The sequence below is a fragment of the Triturus cristatus genome, chromosome 2_1 (assembly GCF_964204655.1).
Source record: "Triturus cristatus chromosome 2_1, aTriCri1.1, whole genome shotgun sequence".
Classification (NCBI taxonomy): Eukaryota; Metazoa; Chordata; class Amphibia; order Caudata; family Salamandridae; genus Triturus; species Triturus cristatus.
In genome coordinates, this window is record NC_140581.1 from 500,833,266 (window position 1) to 500,852,611 (window position 19,346).

General features: G+C 45.8%; 1 protein-coding gene across 4 annotated transcripts in view; it reads left to right on the plus strand.

Annotated features, from left to right (window-relative positions):
- The window catches only part of LOC146865549 (baculoviral IAP repeat-containing protein 1-like), an 851,823-nt gene that overhangs the window by 276,282 nt on the left and 556,195 nt on the right, over window positions 1-19,346 (plus strand). For all 4 annotated transcript variants that reach the window (XM_085632363.1, XM_085632364.1, XM_085632365.1 and 1 more), the window contains exon 8: window positions 15,824-15,923. In XM_085632363.1, the coding sequence (XP_085488489.1) occupies window positions 15,824-15,923 (100 nt within the window). The remainder of the gene's footprint in view (window positions 1-15,823; window positions 15,924-19,346) is intronic.

Genomic DNA, 19,346 nt, shown 5'->3' on the forward strand with positions numbered 1-19,346 from the left:
TACCACCTGTGTGTGTTTACACACTCTCGCATGTACCGCGAGAAACTCTGGAAACACTTCCAGTGTTATGCACACTTCCTTGGGCAAATGAATTCTTCCGGTTCCTCTCACGTTGGTCACGCTTGACACTTGACGCGGCCTTCCCCTCACGTAGCTTCCTTGCGCATATGCAAACTAGAACGCTTCCTACGTTCGTCAGTCACCGCTCTCGCTGAATCCCACCGCACGTTCTAGCACGTCATCATTTCTCTCCTGGTAGCAGCAGGAACGTGTCGCTCAGCTCACAGGAATCAACTGACAGGAGCTCCGAAGAAAATGCCAATTAAGACTCACGCAGAACTGTGTGGGGTGCCTCGACAGTTCCTCTCGATGTTGGAAGAACAGCACGTCAGAAGTACGTCAAAGCAGGTAACGAAATCACTTCCTTTTTGTCGAAATCCTCTCCGCTTGTATAACTCACACTTGAGTTTGTTTCACTTCACGAGACTGGGGTTGCCAAACGTTGTTACTCTTGCCGTGGACCTCTGTTGTATTTCCTCATCTTTAGGATTGAGCTGTCGTCTACTTCTTGTCTTCTTCCCGTTAAATTTAAAAAGACAGTGGTAACTCTTGAAAATACGTTAGAAACTTTCAACTTCGCTAACTAGTTTCCAGAAGTGCGCCCTTGTACACGTGGGTGGAGACACAGACAGATCTCGTCGCCAAATTTGTAGTAACCACACTACAACCGGTATGAATAAAGCAGCAGGTTTATTGTCTGTCTGTCTCCACAGCTCCCAGGAACCAACTGGTCAGCCTGGAGATTCAAAGCACAACACTCCATCACCATGACACTGACATCACAGTGACCATGGAGAAGTACATGCATATAATATAATTAGCACTATTAAGAGGAGACTACTACACTGGTGCTTCCAGCCTATGACGGAGACCCCTAAATAGCTTTGCTGACCATGTAGTGGTGACGCTCGCAAGGAGGCTGAGGTGGCGGCAGCTTTAGCACCCGCTCTCTGGAGTCGCCTGAGGAGGCGAGTGGCACAGGTTAGCACACAACGACCGGGGCCCCCTGGGGCTGCACCATCTTGGGGAGAAGGAATTCATGGCCCTCCCTTGCAGCCTACTTTTACACTCCTTCCATGGAGTCTGGGAAGGCGCTGGAGATTGTGCCTATCAGACTGGTCTGACTGTAGATGGAGTGACCGAGAGGCAGGAACATGGGGCCTGCTTTAGGGGGGCCTGAGGTGCTATGGGGGCTGCAAATGGCTCGTCATTGTGTTATGCACACCAGCACAGCATTTGTTGAAGGTTCTGGCCCTGGTTGCTCGAGCTGCCCTCAAGGATAAGCAGACCACGGAACATCTGCCTTCCACCTCTCCACACTCTGCTGCTATTGGGGTCCCACAGTAACTGGATATCAAATAGAATCCTTAGGTAAGAGAAATGTTTGACTTTTTCAATCTGATTACCTTGGTCAGCAAAAGATTTAAACTTTGAGGACATAGGGCTCACACCATAATGTAAGACTTTTTGTGGTTCAGCTTTAAATCCAACGATGACATCAAGCCTACAAAGGTGTCTAGGGATTTCTGGAGGCTCATGGCTGTCCTTGCAAGAAGGACAGTGTCATCATCTGCATAAAGTAATGTTGTGACAACTTTTTTGCCGATCTTTGGGAAATCTAAACCCTTTTGTGGTAGGTGGGCTTCTAGGCCATTTGTGTAAATTAGAAATCAGAAGAAGGGCCCATATACAGCCCTGACGGACCCCTTCCATCGAGATAATTGTGTTTGTTCTCTCACCGTCATTACCATAACTTATCTTGACTGTAGTGTTAAAATTAAGCCTATGCAACAGAACAACTAAGGGTTCCCACCCCCATATCTCCCATCATGCTCCACAATCTGTCACTATTGATGATATTGAATGCACTAGATAAGTCCATGAAGGCCAGATGTAAAGAGCACTTCATGGACTTAGGGGCCGATTACGATGGCGGACGGACTGGAGTCCGTCCGCCTTTGTGGTGGTGACCAGGACCATCTGCAATACATGCGGCGGTTCCGCATACCACATTAGGATGCGACCGCCACCATGGTGGTCGCATCTTGCATTATTAACATTGCGGCGGGTGCTGCTGACACCCCCACCCTCCCCATTGGGGGCCTGCAACCAGCCCCTGAACAGGATCTCCACCAGCCTTTTCATGACGGTGTCACCGTCATGGAAAGGCCGTCTCAAAGCCTGCATCATATTATTGTGGATGGTTCCTGCTAGGCACTGCCACCATTTAATGTATGCAGACCGCTTCACCAGGCAATCGGTCCAATTGCCTGAGGCGGTTCTGTGGTGGACAGTCTTTCCATCCGCCACGGTCGCAGTCTGGAACCCCCCGCCATCGTAATGTTGCGGGGTAAATTCACGGTCCGATGGCGGAATGACCGCCACTGCATGGCTGGCGGTGGCTGTCCTTCCGCCATCGTAATGACCCCCCTTAGCGTATTTACTGACAATCAATGACAGATTCAAGCACTGTTCCATTGTACCCATTCCCCACCTAAAGCCATACTGTGTTTTAGAGAGCACGTTATGTGCAGAAGTCCACTCTTCACGCCCCAGGAGAACCTTACTCAAGACTTTTGCTGTTGCATCGATTAGAGATATTGGCCTATTACAGGCTGGGTCATTCCTGTCCCCTTTCTTAAAGATAGGGACTACGGTAGCATCTTTCCATTAGGTGGGCAGGGGACCTATGATAGAGGCCCTAGAAATGTTTGTTAGAAGGGGCGCCCACAGGCTGGGATTATCCTTGAATAAATCAAGAGGAACCACGTCAGGTCCGGGTGCTTTGAGGCGGATACCCTGAGTTAACACTACCTCCACATACTTGACAGCGATTAGTTTACTAAGCTTGATCCATTTCTTTGATCATATAGACATCCCTATTCTGGGAATTTAAAATTCTGTTTAAAGGATTGAAGATGCGCGAATGATGTGACACCCAGGTGTCCCCAGGTATCAGGGAATCCATTTTTTGTGCAGGGGCTTCTGAGAAAACTGGACAATTAATGACTTCCCAAAATTGTCTCATGTCCTTCTGAGCCCTAGCAGCGAGTAGGCCCTACCAGGCCTCTTTCCTAAGCTCTGCATTCATCTGGGCTATGCTTTCCTTATAATTCCTTCTAGATGCCCTGACTAACTCTTTGTTGTGAGGAAAGGAATTTAGGGCTCTTCTCAATTCTTTATGAGCTTTTGTACAGTCACTGTTGAACCAACGTTCAGGTGGAGCAGTGTTGTTGGAGCATCTAACCGATAAAGCTGAGAAGATGGTTTAACAAAGTGCCTCAAAATCTTGGACCAGGGTGACAGGCACACCTCTAAAAGCCAGGCACCTTTCCAAGAGGACATTGTTCTCACTCACAATTTTACACTTGAAATTCTGAGGATTTACCTGATCCCTTTCCAAGCCTTTATTCGAGTTATACTCAATGGGGGGATGGTTGGTTTCAAGGTCCCTGTCCGTGGACTTAACTTAAAGTGTGCTATTAGAGGGTTATGATCAATAGCACAATTAGGCACAACTTTAAAGTCCTGAACAAGATTTCTGTAGTTGCTGGATAGTAACATAAAAACAATTGTACTTTTGTTTCCTCCTCCCACAAAGGACGGGTATTGTATATTACAATCATTAACACAGTCATATAAAGGAATCAAATATTGGGAAATCAGAGTACCATTTAGTGCATCCCCATAAGCAGAGTGGAAAAAATGGGTCATTGGCTGCTCGCCCTTGTTTTGAACCACACAGACACTTGAACCGCTAAAAGCACAAATTCTGTAGTTAAAATCGCCAGCCCACAAAATTCATAAGGACTGTCTATAGAGAGTTACCTTGCTTATGTCCTTGTTTAATTTATCAGCAACTTTCGTTGGCCAAAAATATTTAGATAAAAGATGACAATTACAAAAACTACAGTGCTAAGACCAGAGAAGAAAAGCAATTTATGCTAGGAAGAACAACATAATAAATTGACCATCAGCGCACTGTTATTAATTGTGAGCACTGCCGAACTACCCTTCGCCCTCCCTGGAATAGATGAGGTAGCCGGTGTACAATAAGAACAAAAACCATTTAAATGGAACTCATTCATGGCCCAGGTCTCTTGTAGAAGAATTATATCATAGGCAGACACAAAGCCCACCCATACCTCACTTCCCAACTTTGTACGAATTCCTGCAGTGTTCCAAGATAGAATTGCAAGTGTGGAATCAGGGTTTGGTGTCTTCTGGGCACCTGCAACAAATGCTTCATTGGAGATTTGGATCACTGTAGGGCCCGCAGCTAGCATTTCCTCCCATCATATATCAAGGAGCATTAACGTATCAGATGAGCAAGATGAAAAATAGCTGGTTAGTCCTGGTAGTCAGTCAATTTCTTCCAGGGAGGTCAAAGCATAAAAGTGATTACTCATTTGAAGAAGTGGGGGAAATGAACAAGCCAATGATGCTCCCGAGTTCCTCACAGGGGCCATTCTTGCTCCCTGCCATATTGACAATGGTGGGTAAAAGAAACCCAAAGTTAATGCTCTACTTTGATGCAGTGAATTGTCAAAGTGTTGAAGATCCTTCAGCAGGTGCCCTACTCTATCCGGGTATCTAAAGTTAACCACCACTTTGTCGCTGCCAGGTGAGCCCTTGCGAAAACCAACTGAGGAGGATCTTCTAGCTGTTATAATATCATAGGGAAAGTCGACAGCATGCTCCACATTTGATCCGGACCAATGCAGCACCTTATGCCTTAGATCGGCCTCAATTTCCTTCGCAACTTTTTTCAGAGCCGGGACGCGATCCAAAATGATAACATCCTGAGTGGCCTGGGGAGGAAGGTGTAAATACAGTTGCTGAGTATGGTGTCCTGAGGTTTTGCCCGGGAGTCCAAGACCACACGAGGGTTTGGATTTTCTCATACTCTTGGCAGTGGAGTGATTTGGTCCCTCCTCCCTTCGTTGTAAAACAGGTGGGGGAGGATGTAACGGAGAAGGGCCGAGCACTTCGGTTGAAGAGGCGATGTCGGATTTTGGACCAGGGCCAGATCATGATTCTCCTACAGGATTTGCAGGAGTGGTCTTATGTAGAGCCTCAAGTTTTTGCAAACCTTCATCCAATTTGGCTAGCAGGTCTTTTTTTAAGCCAATAACTACAGTCTGAATTCCGTGAAGCAACTCCTGGTTGAGGTTTTTAAAAAGGCCATCTATGTGCTCGCTCAAGTCAGACTGAGTGCCGCCACAGGGTCGTGATTCACTGGCCACAGTGTTAATCTCTGTTGGCTTTTTCCCCTTTATCTGCGTTTTGTTCATAGGCAGTTGAGTGCGCTTAGACCTTCTTTATGAGGGCATGCCAAAATGTGTAGTGGCCTCAATGGCAGCGACAGGAGAAGATGAACTCACCAACCAAACCTCAGTAGACAAAACCCCCATGTCTGGGACCACATCACTTCTTGCCTGAGAGATATTGTTGCTATCCACCCCATTCGGGGCAACAAGACCACCCTTTACTGCCAATGCGATTTTAGCCACCTCATCCCCCCTTAAAGATGTATTGTTACACAAAGTCAGATTTTCCGGGGGAGATGGCTGGGCCATTAAAACTTGTGTCTTGGAGAGGGATAATGAGCTGCGTCTGACTGCATTTATTTTTTCTCCTCTTGGCCTTTTGGAGGGATTTTTGGAGATCTTCCTAGCAAGACCTTGGCAGGCTGACCCAAATTAGTAAAGTAGAAAGTTAATTTCTTCTCACCAGAGTAGTTAAAGAAGAAGAAATAATGCTCATTCCTCCATTTCCAAGTTCCAAAAAGAAATCACCATGACTCAAGATGAAAGAGGGTAGGTCCAGCCTCGTCCAAACATGGACGGGTGTAGATGGGCCCTGGCGTAACCTGAGCACGACGCGTCCTGCACTTGCCAGCTTTGCGGCATTTCTGGCCCCTCCTCCTTGCCGGAGCATGCCGGGGGACCGAGTCCCACGCCAGCAGGAACAGCGAGAGCAGCGGTGAGGCCCTCAGACGGCCTGAAGTAACAATCTTGTGCTGCTGCAGTCCCTTGCCGATTTTGCGGCATTTATGGCCCCTCCTCCTCACTGGGGTATGCTGGGGACCGAGTCCCTCCCCAGCAGGAACAGCGCGAGCAGCGGTGTGGCCCTCGGACGGCCCAAAGTAACAATCTCACGCTGCGGGAGTCCCTTGGGGATTTTGTAGCATTTCTGGCCCCTCCTCCTCACTGGGGCACGCTTGGGGACCAAGTCCCATCCCAGCAGGAACAGCAAGAGCAGCGGTGAGGACAGCGGATGGCTCGAAGTAACAATCCTCAAAGTTGATGGTAACCCCTTCACAAATGGGAAGAGGTCTCCCAAAGAATTCCTTCCGCTGTGTGAATGGTTGAAAAAATATTTTTTAAGAGCAGGCAGAAGTCCAAGGGACCACTGCCTTCTCTTAAAAAATGAAACTTAAATATTTCATTTTTTTTCTTTTTAAATGCATCCCGTTTTCCTTATAGGAAATGAAATACCTCCAGGGAACGTGACCCGTGCACCCAGTAGTGGTCTGGGCGAAGGTGGGGCTGCCTACGTACCGAGATTCGCGGCCTATGGCAACTAAACCCAGCACTGGCGGAGACACTGGCAACAGCCCGGACCTAGTGAGGCGGTTAATTACACCAGAATGCCCAGGTGGGGACAGCACAGTGACACTGCCGTACAACCCGTTCTACAGGGCGAAGGGACCTTCCATCTCCCCCTTATCTGCTGAAGCCGGTGGCAAGGAACGAAGCACATGATAATCAGAAACCAGCGCAGCTCCCCTGAACATGCCAAAGGGAATAACGGCCAACCAGTGCACTGGCTGACAGCAAGGCACAAATCTAAGCAGCCCCCAGTGACCGAAGCTTCACACTACGACAAGGCACCTAGGACTGTGCACCAACTTTGGAACCACACAATTAGTGGTGACACCCCCACCAGGTCAACGATCCCCTACGGCCCTGGCGCGGGTTTAGGAGTGGGGTGCACGTACCCAGATTGACGCACAGGCTCAGCAGGAAGCAACAACTGAGTTGGGGTTGAGTCTCTAAACAGCACGGAGGCCGAGTACTCACGCCAGAAACCCCCCCCTCTCTTCAAGGTGCGCCTGGGGTGAAAGGTTGTGCAACACCGAGGAAAGATGCCAAAAACCTTACCTGTACCGCAGAGGTTGCTGGGACCACATATTGACCTGCACTAAAACAATATACAAAACCAGTGGCGACGGGCACACCCAAATGCTGTGTGCATCCACAAGACGCCATGGGACGCCCCAAAGGGAATGCACCGGATGCATCCAATACCAGCACGCAGCAACCAGAGGACACAGAACAGTCCACCCAACCCCACTCGCTGAGCTGCATTCCACCTACACATATGGAGTCAACCCCAGACAAGCTGGACTTAATACTTCAGGAGGTCAGAGAATCTTGCAAGGCCATAGAACAACAAACAAACACACTAACTACAGGACTCACTCTCCTAAAAGCAGATCATGCCAAACTGGCAGCTACGGTGCAGGCCAACAAATCAGCACTAGCAGAGATATAAACTCAGCACAAGGAGCATGCCGAACAAATAACGCACCTACAATGGCAAGTATCGGGTCTCCAAGACAGAGTCGAGGATGCCGAGGGAAGAACGAGGAGGAATAACGTCCATATTATTGGTCTTCCGAAGTGCAGTGAGGGCCCCAACACCACCAGATTTATTGCACAGAGGCTCTGTGAACACATGGCGCCAGAGGGCCTGTCAGACTTCTTCTGTGTAGAAAGAGCTCACAGAATCCCCACCGGCAGACCGACTACTGGAGCCCCACCACGGCCCTTGATAGCCCATATTCTTAATTTCCATGATTGGGACGTCCTACTTCAAAAGGCAAGGGAAAGATCTCCTATACAGTATGAGAACCAATGCATATCGCTATATCCAGACTACACTATCCAAGGCCAACGGTGCAGGTCCTCATACCAGCAAGTCAAGAAGAAGCTCAGAGCCCTGGACCTTAAGTATGCACTTTTATTCCCTACCCGCCTAAAGGTCATCCAAGACCAAAAAACTTACTTTTTTGAAAGTCCAGAGGAAGCAGAGGAATGGCTGGAAGTTGTGTATCCCCCCTCCCCCACAGCGTCCAGTGCCTCATCGCAAAGCATGCTGCAAAGCCCCAAGAGGACAGCGGGAAGAAGATCACGCCGCAACACGAAAATCACTCACAAACTACAGGTGAACAGCCCTACACTTGAAACAGGCCCGGAGGGGTAGAGGAGGCCTTGGCAGCAGCAAATACATTCCGAAACTGTGATCCTCATGCCGTATCTGAGTCATCAGAAGACCACACCATACATTCAGATTCAGAAAACAGTATTGCTTTGTTTCCCACAGTAACGCCTCAAACTGCGGACGATTTCCTAGACCTACCTCATGGACATATGAAGTAATAAAAGGGGTAACCGTTGCATATTGCGCACGTATCCTTACCCAGCTGCAGGGGTAATGTATTAACACTAGTACATGGTCCGGGCACTGTAGAGCCCATATATTGCCTAAAACTAACATACAAGGCACAAGCGACACCCCCCTTCTAGTGAAAGCAACATATAATTGTACAATTGTTAACATAGTTTTTTGAGCAGCACAGTTACGACGCTGAACCTAGTATTCAAGGTTAAAAGGGAGTTATGGGATTCTGGCTCACATTGTATAACACGTTTCACACTACCGATCTTGGCACATATATTAGACATAAGATATAAACACAACACCCCAAAAATATGCAGGTCACATATAAAATTGTAACTTGGAACGTTCAAGGGTTGGGCTCGGTGAATAAGCGTCACAAGATATACGCACAACTAAATAGGTGGAAGGCACAGATAGTGCTCCTACAGAAATCCTACCTTACAAATTCTGAGGTTGGGAAGCAACAGAAAAAATGGAAGGAGCAAGTATTTTCTACATCATACTCAGCCTTTGCCAGGGGGGCGATGATATGGATCAGGTATGGGGTCCCATTTGTGGTATTAGAACAGCTCATAGGAACAGGAAGATATATAATACTACATGGTACACTAGATGGCACACATTTAGTGGTAGGCAGTTGAAATGCCCTGAACTTAGAACAGAATAAATTTGTCGCAAGTTTAAACACAAAATTAGCAGAATGGGATGAGTACCCATGGATCTTGGGTGGAGACTCCAATACAGTCATGGACATCCAAATGGATCACTCACACGCCCCACTCAGAGGCGCGGGAATTATTAAGCAATAGGAGGCATTGCGCCGATGGGCAGATCTAGTAAAGAATACTCATTCTTCTCCTATACCCATCAATTACACACGCGAATTGACAGAATGCTATGCTTACTCCCCATCTCCACACCAGTGACACACGCCACTTATTTAGGGAAGACCTTTTCAGATCACAACCCATTAAAGATATATTTTACATGGGGCAGAAACCCCACCTCGGTCCCTACCTGGAACCTTTGGGCCCAAATGCTGGAGGACGCCGTCTTCCGCAGTACACTGTCCAACGCCATTACCAATTATTTTGCAGAAAACATGAATACCGCTTCCTTGAACCTTGTGAAATGGGATGCATTCATAACGGTTATAAGAGGCATGGCAATTAGCTCCACTGCGGCCAAGACAGCAGATACACAATAGCCTTAAAACAATAGAAAATAACATGAATGCACTAGAGCAAGAAGCAGCAAGAGACCCAACAAAAGCAGCACCACTGCAGGAGGCGCACTAACAGAACGCTGGATTGCTAGAAAGTCTCAGAGCGATAGACCACAGATCATACACCCAGATAAAACACACAGAATCGGACAAATTGTGTGCGCTCCTTGCCAGGATACTGAGGGATGCACCACCACCCACCACTATACATGAAATAATCACACTGGGCGGGGAAACTGCACGCACCCAACAAGAAATCAACAAGGCCTTTTGCGCTTACTATGAAACCTTATACAGCGCACACAAGCACATGGCAAGCGCGCCCATAGATGCCTTTTTGGATGTTCTGACCTACCCCCAACTTAACCTAGAAGCCCAAGACAAGCTGACAGGACCCATCACAAGAGTAGAAATCAAAGCGGCCATTAGAGAGCTTCCGCGCAACAAGGCGCCGGGCCTTGATGGCCTGCTGACACATATTTTTTACACATATTCCGAGGCATTAGTCCCCCAGCTGGAGCAGTTATACAAGATAGCGCTAGGGGTAGGTCATATACCCCCCACCACCATGCAGGTGCTAGTGGTCTCACTCCCGTAGCCGGGGCGAGCTGCAATGGACATCACCGAATACCGCCTCCTATCCCTCCTAGCCACAGAATACAAGATACTGCGCCAAATACTGGCATGACGGCTCATACCGTACCTGGCTAAATTAATCCACATTGACCAATGCGGCTTTGTGGCAGCACGCAGCACGTCACTGAACATTAGGAGACTGTACCATGTTATGGAAGCCTCCCCCGTAGATCATACAAATGCAGGATGCATTAAGCTAGACCTAAGAGAGGCATTTGATACAATATGTTTAATGCCATCAAGAAGTTTGGTATACCACCTGCATATATACAATGGATATGGCTTCTATACGCAGTCCCCACAGCTAGAGTCCGTAATGGCAGCCACATATCGCGCGCATACCCAGTGGGCAGAGGCACGCGGCAGGGATGCCCCCTGTCACCACTATTGTGATAGCCCTGGCGCCATTAGCCATTAAACTAAGAAAGGAGGTTGGACAAAAGGGAATCCAACTAGGCAACACCACACACGTGCTATCAGCATATGCAGATGACTTAATAATATATGCCCACGATCTGAGCAACACTCTGGAACCGATACCGAGTACTTTCTCACAATTTGAGAACATATCAGGACTTGCCATACACGAGACAAAATCACACACTTTTTTTTTCATGAAGGTGATCGTCCAGATGCGACTCGATTTGGACAATATACCATAACAGTAGCGCAGCACACGTTCAAGTACCTAGGTATCCAAATTTACATATCCCAGCAAGAATTAATAGAGAGCAACCTGACCAGAGCAATCAGGGCGATCCACTCCCAGGTGACCTTCTGGATCTTACTGCCGCTTTCCGTGATGGGTCGTATAGCTGTATCCAAATGGTGGTTCTCCCACGCCTTCGATATTTCTTTACTAATCTGCCGGTATTGCTCCCTACCTCTCTCTTTAAAACACTCAACACAATACTATCTGACTTGATTTGGGGTACCGGTCGAAGACGGGTGGGACTCAATATCTACAGCTAGAGGTAAGTAGGGGAGGGTTGGGGCGCCAGACCTCCATATATATTGTTATGCGAGCCAACTCCAGTGGCTTTTTTACTGGGTCGCTGGCCATAACCTACAGAAACTAGGATACACTATACATGACATTAACCGAGGAACTTTACACACCCTACTTCTGCCCCGAAGCAAGATACCTCAAGATTCACCGACGCTATTACACATAGCACTTGAATATTGGAAAAAAGCGATACACTACACAAACCAACGCCTCCCATATGCAAATCACATCCCCCTTGTAGGACTCCCAATGCCAAAAGGGGCAGATCACGAGACGCAGCATCCTTGCTTGGTATGGGGGAGGGGTACTTTAGGGGCACTCTTCAATAATAGCATCCTGATGGACCACGAGAACTTTACACAGGAGAACAGGGTCCCGGGTAATTTATATATGACACATACTGCTATATTCCGATATGTAAAGAGACACTGGGCTCCTTCCGGGGAAGAACCCCCAACACATGAATTAGTGCAGGCAATGCATTTAATGGGAGACGGGCGTCATCTCATATAATGTATATATAAAGGAACCCGGGCACATGCTGAGATATCCCTCGTCGAACTGCGTAACAAATGGTCCAGGGACATAGAGAAGGAATTCTCTGACAAGGAATGGGCCGGCATCATAGAATATCCCAAGAAAGTGTCACGAAATGCAAAATTTAGATTGATACAATATATGATTTTACATAGTGCCTACCATACACCGCACCGCTTTCAGTATATGTTCCGAAATACACAGCACCACTGCCCCCGATGTAAAGTAGAAGGAGCCGACATTGTTCACATGTTATGGTCCTGCCCAAGTCTTAACGTATACTGGGCGGAAGTAAGGCACAGCATAGAAACGGTGGCAAATCTTCAAATTGGTGAAACAGTTGAACGGTGCATATTAGGGCTCCATAGACGCTCCAAATCACACAAGGTACAGCTCCGTTTCATAGATCTAGCTTTAAAAATGAGATGGAAATCACTTAAACCTCCAACAGTGCACAATTGGCATGGTGAAGTGGTGCGCTGGGGCGGAGCAGAGAGCGCAGCCATTGGGTGGGAAGAGGCTCGAGGACCGCGAAAGAATCAGATCTCTATGGAATGGGATCTCATGTTGGAGGCCTTCAAGGCCCTGGAACCTGATCCCCTACCCATAGCCCCTGGAACATAGAAGCTGTATACAGACTTAACACCGAACAGTCAAGCCCAGCACAAGCACAGATCGGATGTGCAACCACATAGTAAACACAATAACACCACATACGTAACATAAAGGTGACCGAGACATGATAACATAGTAGTGAATAAACCAGATAGAGCCATATTAGGTGGAGCGGGGAAGGGTTGATTGAGTTGTTAACATTACACATATGTAATATACCTTGATATTAAATGTTTGTCTTCAACCAAACTAAGGAATAGGAATACATGGCTTAAACTACACAAAAAGACTGCACTTCCCAAGTCTTGGGGTGTGTCCCTCGGGCACAGTTACTGTCCTCTCGTGGAGGTTTCAAATGTTTGTCAAAAGATTAAACTTGAGAGTTCATCAGATTTCAATTTGAAAAACTTTACTAGTCATCGTTTTTTTTGGCGTTGGTTTCAATCACTTTACGGTGAACAGAGACATAGATGGTGAGATCCCAATGCATTTCGGCGTAAGCCTTCATCAGGGGGAATCTACGATTTGGCAAGAAGATAAAATGAAATGAATACTGTGTGTAGGAACAATAAAACATGTAGTGATTATTTACTCTCGGTGAATGATGGGATGTGAACATGAATTTAAATGTGAAACGAAAAGTCCGTAATAAAGATATATCTGTGGGCAGACTCGTGATGAAAAAAATACTCGCGACTGTGTGATTCCGTGTTGGGAAGTTTTAACGTGACAAAACGTGCAAAAATACTCGCGGCTGTGTGGTTCCGTGTTGGGAAGTTTTAACGTGACAAAACGTGCCGGGAATACTGATCAGGATGCTATCTAAGGTGTCGGAAGTTAGTAAATTTTAATAAACGGCTACTAAGATGTTAAATTGCATCCCGTATGAACATGCAGGTCACAACGCATAAAATATTCTTACCAGGTGCTGAAAAAGCCTCTACGTGTCTTCCGTATATGGTGTTCCGCATTTTGTGTTTGTACGCGGGTGGTTTTAAGTGTTTGGGAAGTTGAACGTGAATGACGTACATCGAGGGGGTGAGCATGAAGGTAGACATAGGACTGTGGCGATGTGGAAACTGTGAACGGACTATACTAATGGAGTTAGTTAGATTCAGAAAAGAAAAACAAATTAAATAGTACTGTTAATGTGATAAAAACAAGTGTGGGTATAAACATAAACGATATGGATAGGAAGGTCAAAAAGGTATAGTGACGAGTCGAAATAGGAACCTTTAGGAACAGAAGCGTCAGTGATGATGAATTTTACAAGTAAGTATGGAAACAGGGTAATTGATGTGTATACGGTAGTTAATAAGAGAATAAGAAGAAATAAAACAAGGATTAACTTATGAGGGTGTGTGAAGCTAAACATGCATCAGCAATAACATTCCTTTAGAACAACACATATAGTACGAAATCACAGGTAACATGAAAATTCAATGCGATCATTTAAGCCATCCGGTTTCATTGAATTCAAATAATAAATCCAGTGGTTTTCTCTTTGTAGTATGAAGTTGCGATTGTCTCTTCCTTCTTTTTTGGTGACCGTTTCAAGTATACAAAATTTCAATTGGCTAACATTATGTCCAACTTCCATGAAGTGTTGAGCAACCGATGATTTAAGTTGTTTAGTCCTGATGTTAGATTTATGCTCGTTGAGTCTCACTTTCATCTTTCTCTCGGTTTGTCCGACATAAACCTTGCCACAAGGGCATTTGAGCATGTAGATAACATTAGATGTATCACAGGTTGCCGTTAGCCTCAGTTTGATTTTATGTCCCCTCATGGGGTGTGTGATGTAATCTCCTTTTATTATGTTATTGCAATTGTTGCAGTTCAAGCAAGGGACGGTTCCTTTGAATGAAGATGGTGTGATCGGATGGTCTTGTTGTTTTAGAATTTCGCCGATGTTTTTGTTTCTGGTATAAGCGAAAATTGGTTCCTCGTCAAAAATATGGTTGAAGTCCTGCTCAAGTTTAAGTAGTTGCCAGTGTTTTTTGATTATTCGTTTATAGCTTGTGCTCATAGTGGAATACTTAGAAACTACCGTGATTTGGTTGCTAGTTGGTTTGGATTGTGTAGTGAGGAGCTGATCTCTGGTCTTAATGGTTGATCTTTCTTTCGCTTTTAGTAGTACCTGATCAGGATAACCACGAGATTTGAATCTTTGTGTGAGGATGTTGAGTTGGTCCGAAGATTTGATTGAGTTAGATACAATCCTTTTTACCCGTAGCATTTGCGAGTATGGTAAATGTTGTTTAAGTGATGGCGGGTGGAAGCTTTGGTAATGGAGTGTATTATTCCTGTCGGTACTTTTCCTATACAGGTTGGTTTCAAATCCTATGGATGTTTTGGTGATGGTGACGTCCAGCAGGCAGTGCGTGTACTACTCACCCCATTTGTATTTAAACTACACAAACCCAGCATACATCTCCAGCTGTAAAGTATTGTAACCAACAAACTTATGATAATATGCTTCTGAACAAAAGCTGTATTAAAATGTATTCATGAATTCGATGGTTCAAAAGCGAGATCAATAAGGTGTGTTTAAAAAAAGAATTAGAAATCCATCATAGAACCTAACTTATAAATGATTCCATACTTATTCATGCATTGCTTTAGTGTACTGTACATTATACTCTGCTTTGTTTAACAAAGGGGAGATTTGATGCATAGTATAGTTTTATTATTGCACTAGGCTGTATATATGTCATATATTATTTTAGTCTCCATTTCTTCCATCATTACCTGGGCTTGCCCTTCATCCGTACTCTTTGCCTGATCTTGTGTTGTCCCCACTGCAGTTGTATTCAGCATTCTAAACAACAGTGCAGGTCTGGTGGGCAGGAGTTGGAGGTGCTTGGTACTTCACCTGGTGAATAAACCCATACTTTTCTTGACCTACATATTGACATATTTTGCACATGTATGCCTTGTCTCCAGCACAGATTTTTTAAAATTTATTTTTAGTTTATATTTCATAAAGCATGGACTAGAGCCCATTGGGTATCCAAGCACTTTGTATAAGAACAATTTCCATAATAAAAGACTTTGGTTTAGATACACATCTTATTGTATATGACAAAGCTTAAGGTCACAGCATTACAGTCACGCAGCACCTTTATCTCTGAGGAATTGCAGGTGGAAAAGCTCAATCATTCTGGGCAGCTGTGGTGGGGAGGCCTTAATGTGGGATGTGACTACAGAAACTGTAGGATGCAGGCTGTACATTTGTGGTTTTAATTGTTTCTGTATGTTTGTTCCAACAGGTCAAAGTGATATTGTGATTTGCTTTAGCTGTGGACTTGGACTTTGCAGTTTTGAAAAAGGCGATGATCCTTGGATGGAGCATAACAAATACAAGTCAAAGTAATACAGTGAAATATTCATTTTTGTTATATGTTTAAAAAATGTGTATGGTCTCAATCATACTGTGTTACCTTGGTTACTATATGGTGAAATACAGCACTAATAGAGCACATGGAGTCAAGTTGCAATTTCATAAAGAAACAAACGTTGGCAAACTCAATAGGTCTTTTTTTTATTATTAGTTATAAGCCTGGCCCATGGATTTTGACAATGTTGAGGTCTAAATATTGTATGTGTACAGATATGGGAAGGGAAAGGTACAGGCAAGCCGAGATTTGGGTAGAGAAAGATGTGCCAAATATTGGACAAGGAGAAAAGTAAGCTAGGTCCTAGCTGGAAGAGTTACCAGCCATGGGAGGGGTGGGCTGGGAGAGATGGGAACATGGAAAGATATAGGCAGGGAGGGGTAAAACAGGGTGGAAATGGGAGAGGAAGATGTGTTAGCAGATAGAGGGCTGGGCATAGAGGAGCTGATAGAGATACCTGTCGGGGAGAGGTTTGGGAAGGGAAAGATGGAGAGAGCTGAAAGAGATACTATCTGGGAGAGAATTGGTTTGGGAACGATGTGGGCTGGGAGATGTGCAGGTAGGGAGAGATTAGACTTGAAAAAGATGTGGAGTGGGAAAGTTGTAGGATGGGTGCAGACTGTGAGAAGTGTGGGTATGGAGAGGAAGGGGCAGAGAAGTGAGGGCAGGGAGAGGAATAAGCATGGAGAGGTTTGGACAGAGAGAAGTGGCAGCTGGAAGAGGTGCTGGCTGGGTGCAGGCTGGAGGTTGTATGGACAAGCAGCGCTTTGGGCTGTGAGAGGTGCAGGTAGGGGTTGGGTAGACTGGTAGATTGGAGTGAAGTGGAGTGGGGTAGATCGGGGTGAAGTGGAATGGGGTAGATTGGGGCAGAGTGGAGTGGAGTGTGGGAGATTGAGGTTGAGTGGACTGGGGTAGATTGGAGCATAGTGTAGTGGGGTAGATGGAGTGGGGTAGAATGGAGTGGAGTTGAATGGAGTGGAGTGTGGTAGATTGGATTGGAATGGAGTGGCGTTGATTGTTGTAGATTGGAATAGGGCAGACTGAGGTATATTGGAGTGGGGTATATTGGAGTGGGTAAGTGTGGAGTGGGGTACAGTGGGGTGGAGTGTGGTAGCACGTGGTAGAGTAGGGTAAAGTGGGATAGAGGGAGGCAGATTGGAGTGGGGTACATTGGAGTGGGGTAGATTTTAATGGGATGCATTGGGGTGGCGGGGATTAGATTGGAGTGAAGTGCTGTAGATTTGAATGAAATGGAGTGGGGTAGATTGTTGCGGAGTGGGGTAGATTATTGTAGAGTGTGGTAGATTGTAGTGGAGTTGGCTAGATTGGATTGGATTGGAGTGGAGAATGGAGTGGGGTAGATTGGACTGGGGTAGATTGAGGTGGATTGAGGTACATTGGAGTGGGGTGGGGTAGATTGAAGTGGAGCGGGCTAGATTGGAGTGGAGTGGGGTAGATTGGGGTGGAGTGGGTTGAATTGGGATTGATTGTAGTTATGTGGGGTGGATTGGAGTGGAATGGGGAATTAGGATGGAGTGTGTTATATTGGTGTAGATTGTAGTGGAGTTGTTTAGTTTGGAGTGGGGTAGCATGGCTTATTTAAACAGATGTAAGTTTGTAGGTAGACATTTCCTGGGAAGTTCATGGGCTCTTTTGTAGTGTATGTGGTGTACTATGCAAGGTGGCCAATCTCAGGTACCCTAGGTCGAAAATGAAGAATAGAGGTTTATAAACCTCCCATCAATTCTTTTGGGCACTTATTCCTCATTCATCCAAATACATGGAACATCTGTCCAGGTCAATTGCCAGAAGCCATAAATAATAAGCCTGCTCCTGTAATGGCAATAGGATTATTTAGCCTTAAGACTTGCAGTAGCTGAGGTCACTTCCTACAGAGAAGAGGGGTTCTTTTTAAACTATAGTAGTCCATCCCGTCTGTGGATCTGTCCCTCTGAACATTATTTATGTGCAGGCTCCTCCGCCTGCTCCGTGGTGTGTTTGTTTGGGCGCCGTGTGTAGGCGGCACTCGCCCTGCTATCTGTCTTCCCCTCCTTTCTGCACATCCCCATCTTCTCTTGGTTTTCACAGCCAGGCAGTTGTGCATTTTATCACTCGTTCTCTGGAGCTCACCAATTCCTGCATAGTCATTCATAAGTCACTTCAAAATCTCCCCAGCTTGTCAGAAGCTCCGACTGTAATTTTGACGAGATACTCTTAAGCATGAGACACAAACATTGTAATAGGGCCATTCAGTGCTTAATTTGCAAAAACCATAATTGCCAGGGCCCTCCTCAGACGTTCACTGCAGCTTGCACCACACATTACCTCTCCCAGCGCTGCTAATAGCAGCACAAATACAATTACTAATCATCACAGTCCTACAAGTGTGATCATTCAGCCTATTCCAGGGCCCCAAAGCTAGTACATTGTCATTTTTAATGTATATTTAGTAAAAAACTGTTGATGTGCTCATCTTTAAAATTAGACAGACAGCGCCACCACGTGGCAAACTTTTTACAAGCCCTGGTATTAACAATTAAGTGCCAGTGCCGAGCACCGGAAACCACAGGCTCAAATTAAGCAATGGGGCCAATTATGTGGTTTTGCTCTGTGCTTGAAAAATGCCAAGCCTTGTGTCTCTTCTGAAAGAATCAAGCGATCTCCAAATCATGGCCAGTGAGGCGATGGCATTGGAACCTTGTCCATACATGTTGTTCGAGCGGGGATGTCACAGCATAACTCAACAAGCATGCGGGTTACAGCAATGCTGAGGGGAGAAGGCAAGCTCATATATGAGAGATGGAATAGGAGACAAACACACTCTCGTAAGTGTGAGATGCAGGGAGGGGGGGCGGTTGCCTTTGGTTTTGGAGAAGACATATGGGCAACGGAGGGAAAACTCAAGCATTCACATGGATTGCTTGAACAAAAAGAAGTAGCTTCAAAAAAGGGAGCAGTGGATGGACACGAGTACTTTGGCCCTCTAGAGGAGGGCCAAATACCAGGAAAGGCATGACGTGTGCATGCCATGGACAAACGGGAATGAAGGATCCTAGTGTGACATTGAAGAGAACAAATGGTAAGCTAGGGGCGGGCTGTAAGCCCCTTGCTTGTAAACAACATTGCTCAAAGAGACAACACATGCGCTGTCTAGCCGAGACCTAAAAACATGTAAACCAATGACTAAAAGGGATTCACGCGAAACACACTTTCTTTCTGTACGTTACTGTAAAAACATGACGTGGTTGATCCAAGCTGAATGTAGCCTGATCTAAAACACTGGCTTTAGTTTAATATTGTTTGTCTTCAATTTGACACATTACAACATGGCCATAGAGAGCAGCAATTCGATACTGGTATGCCATAATCCCATAAAATCGGTGATTTGAACATGTAT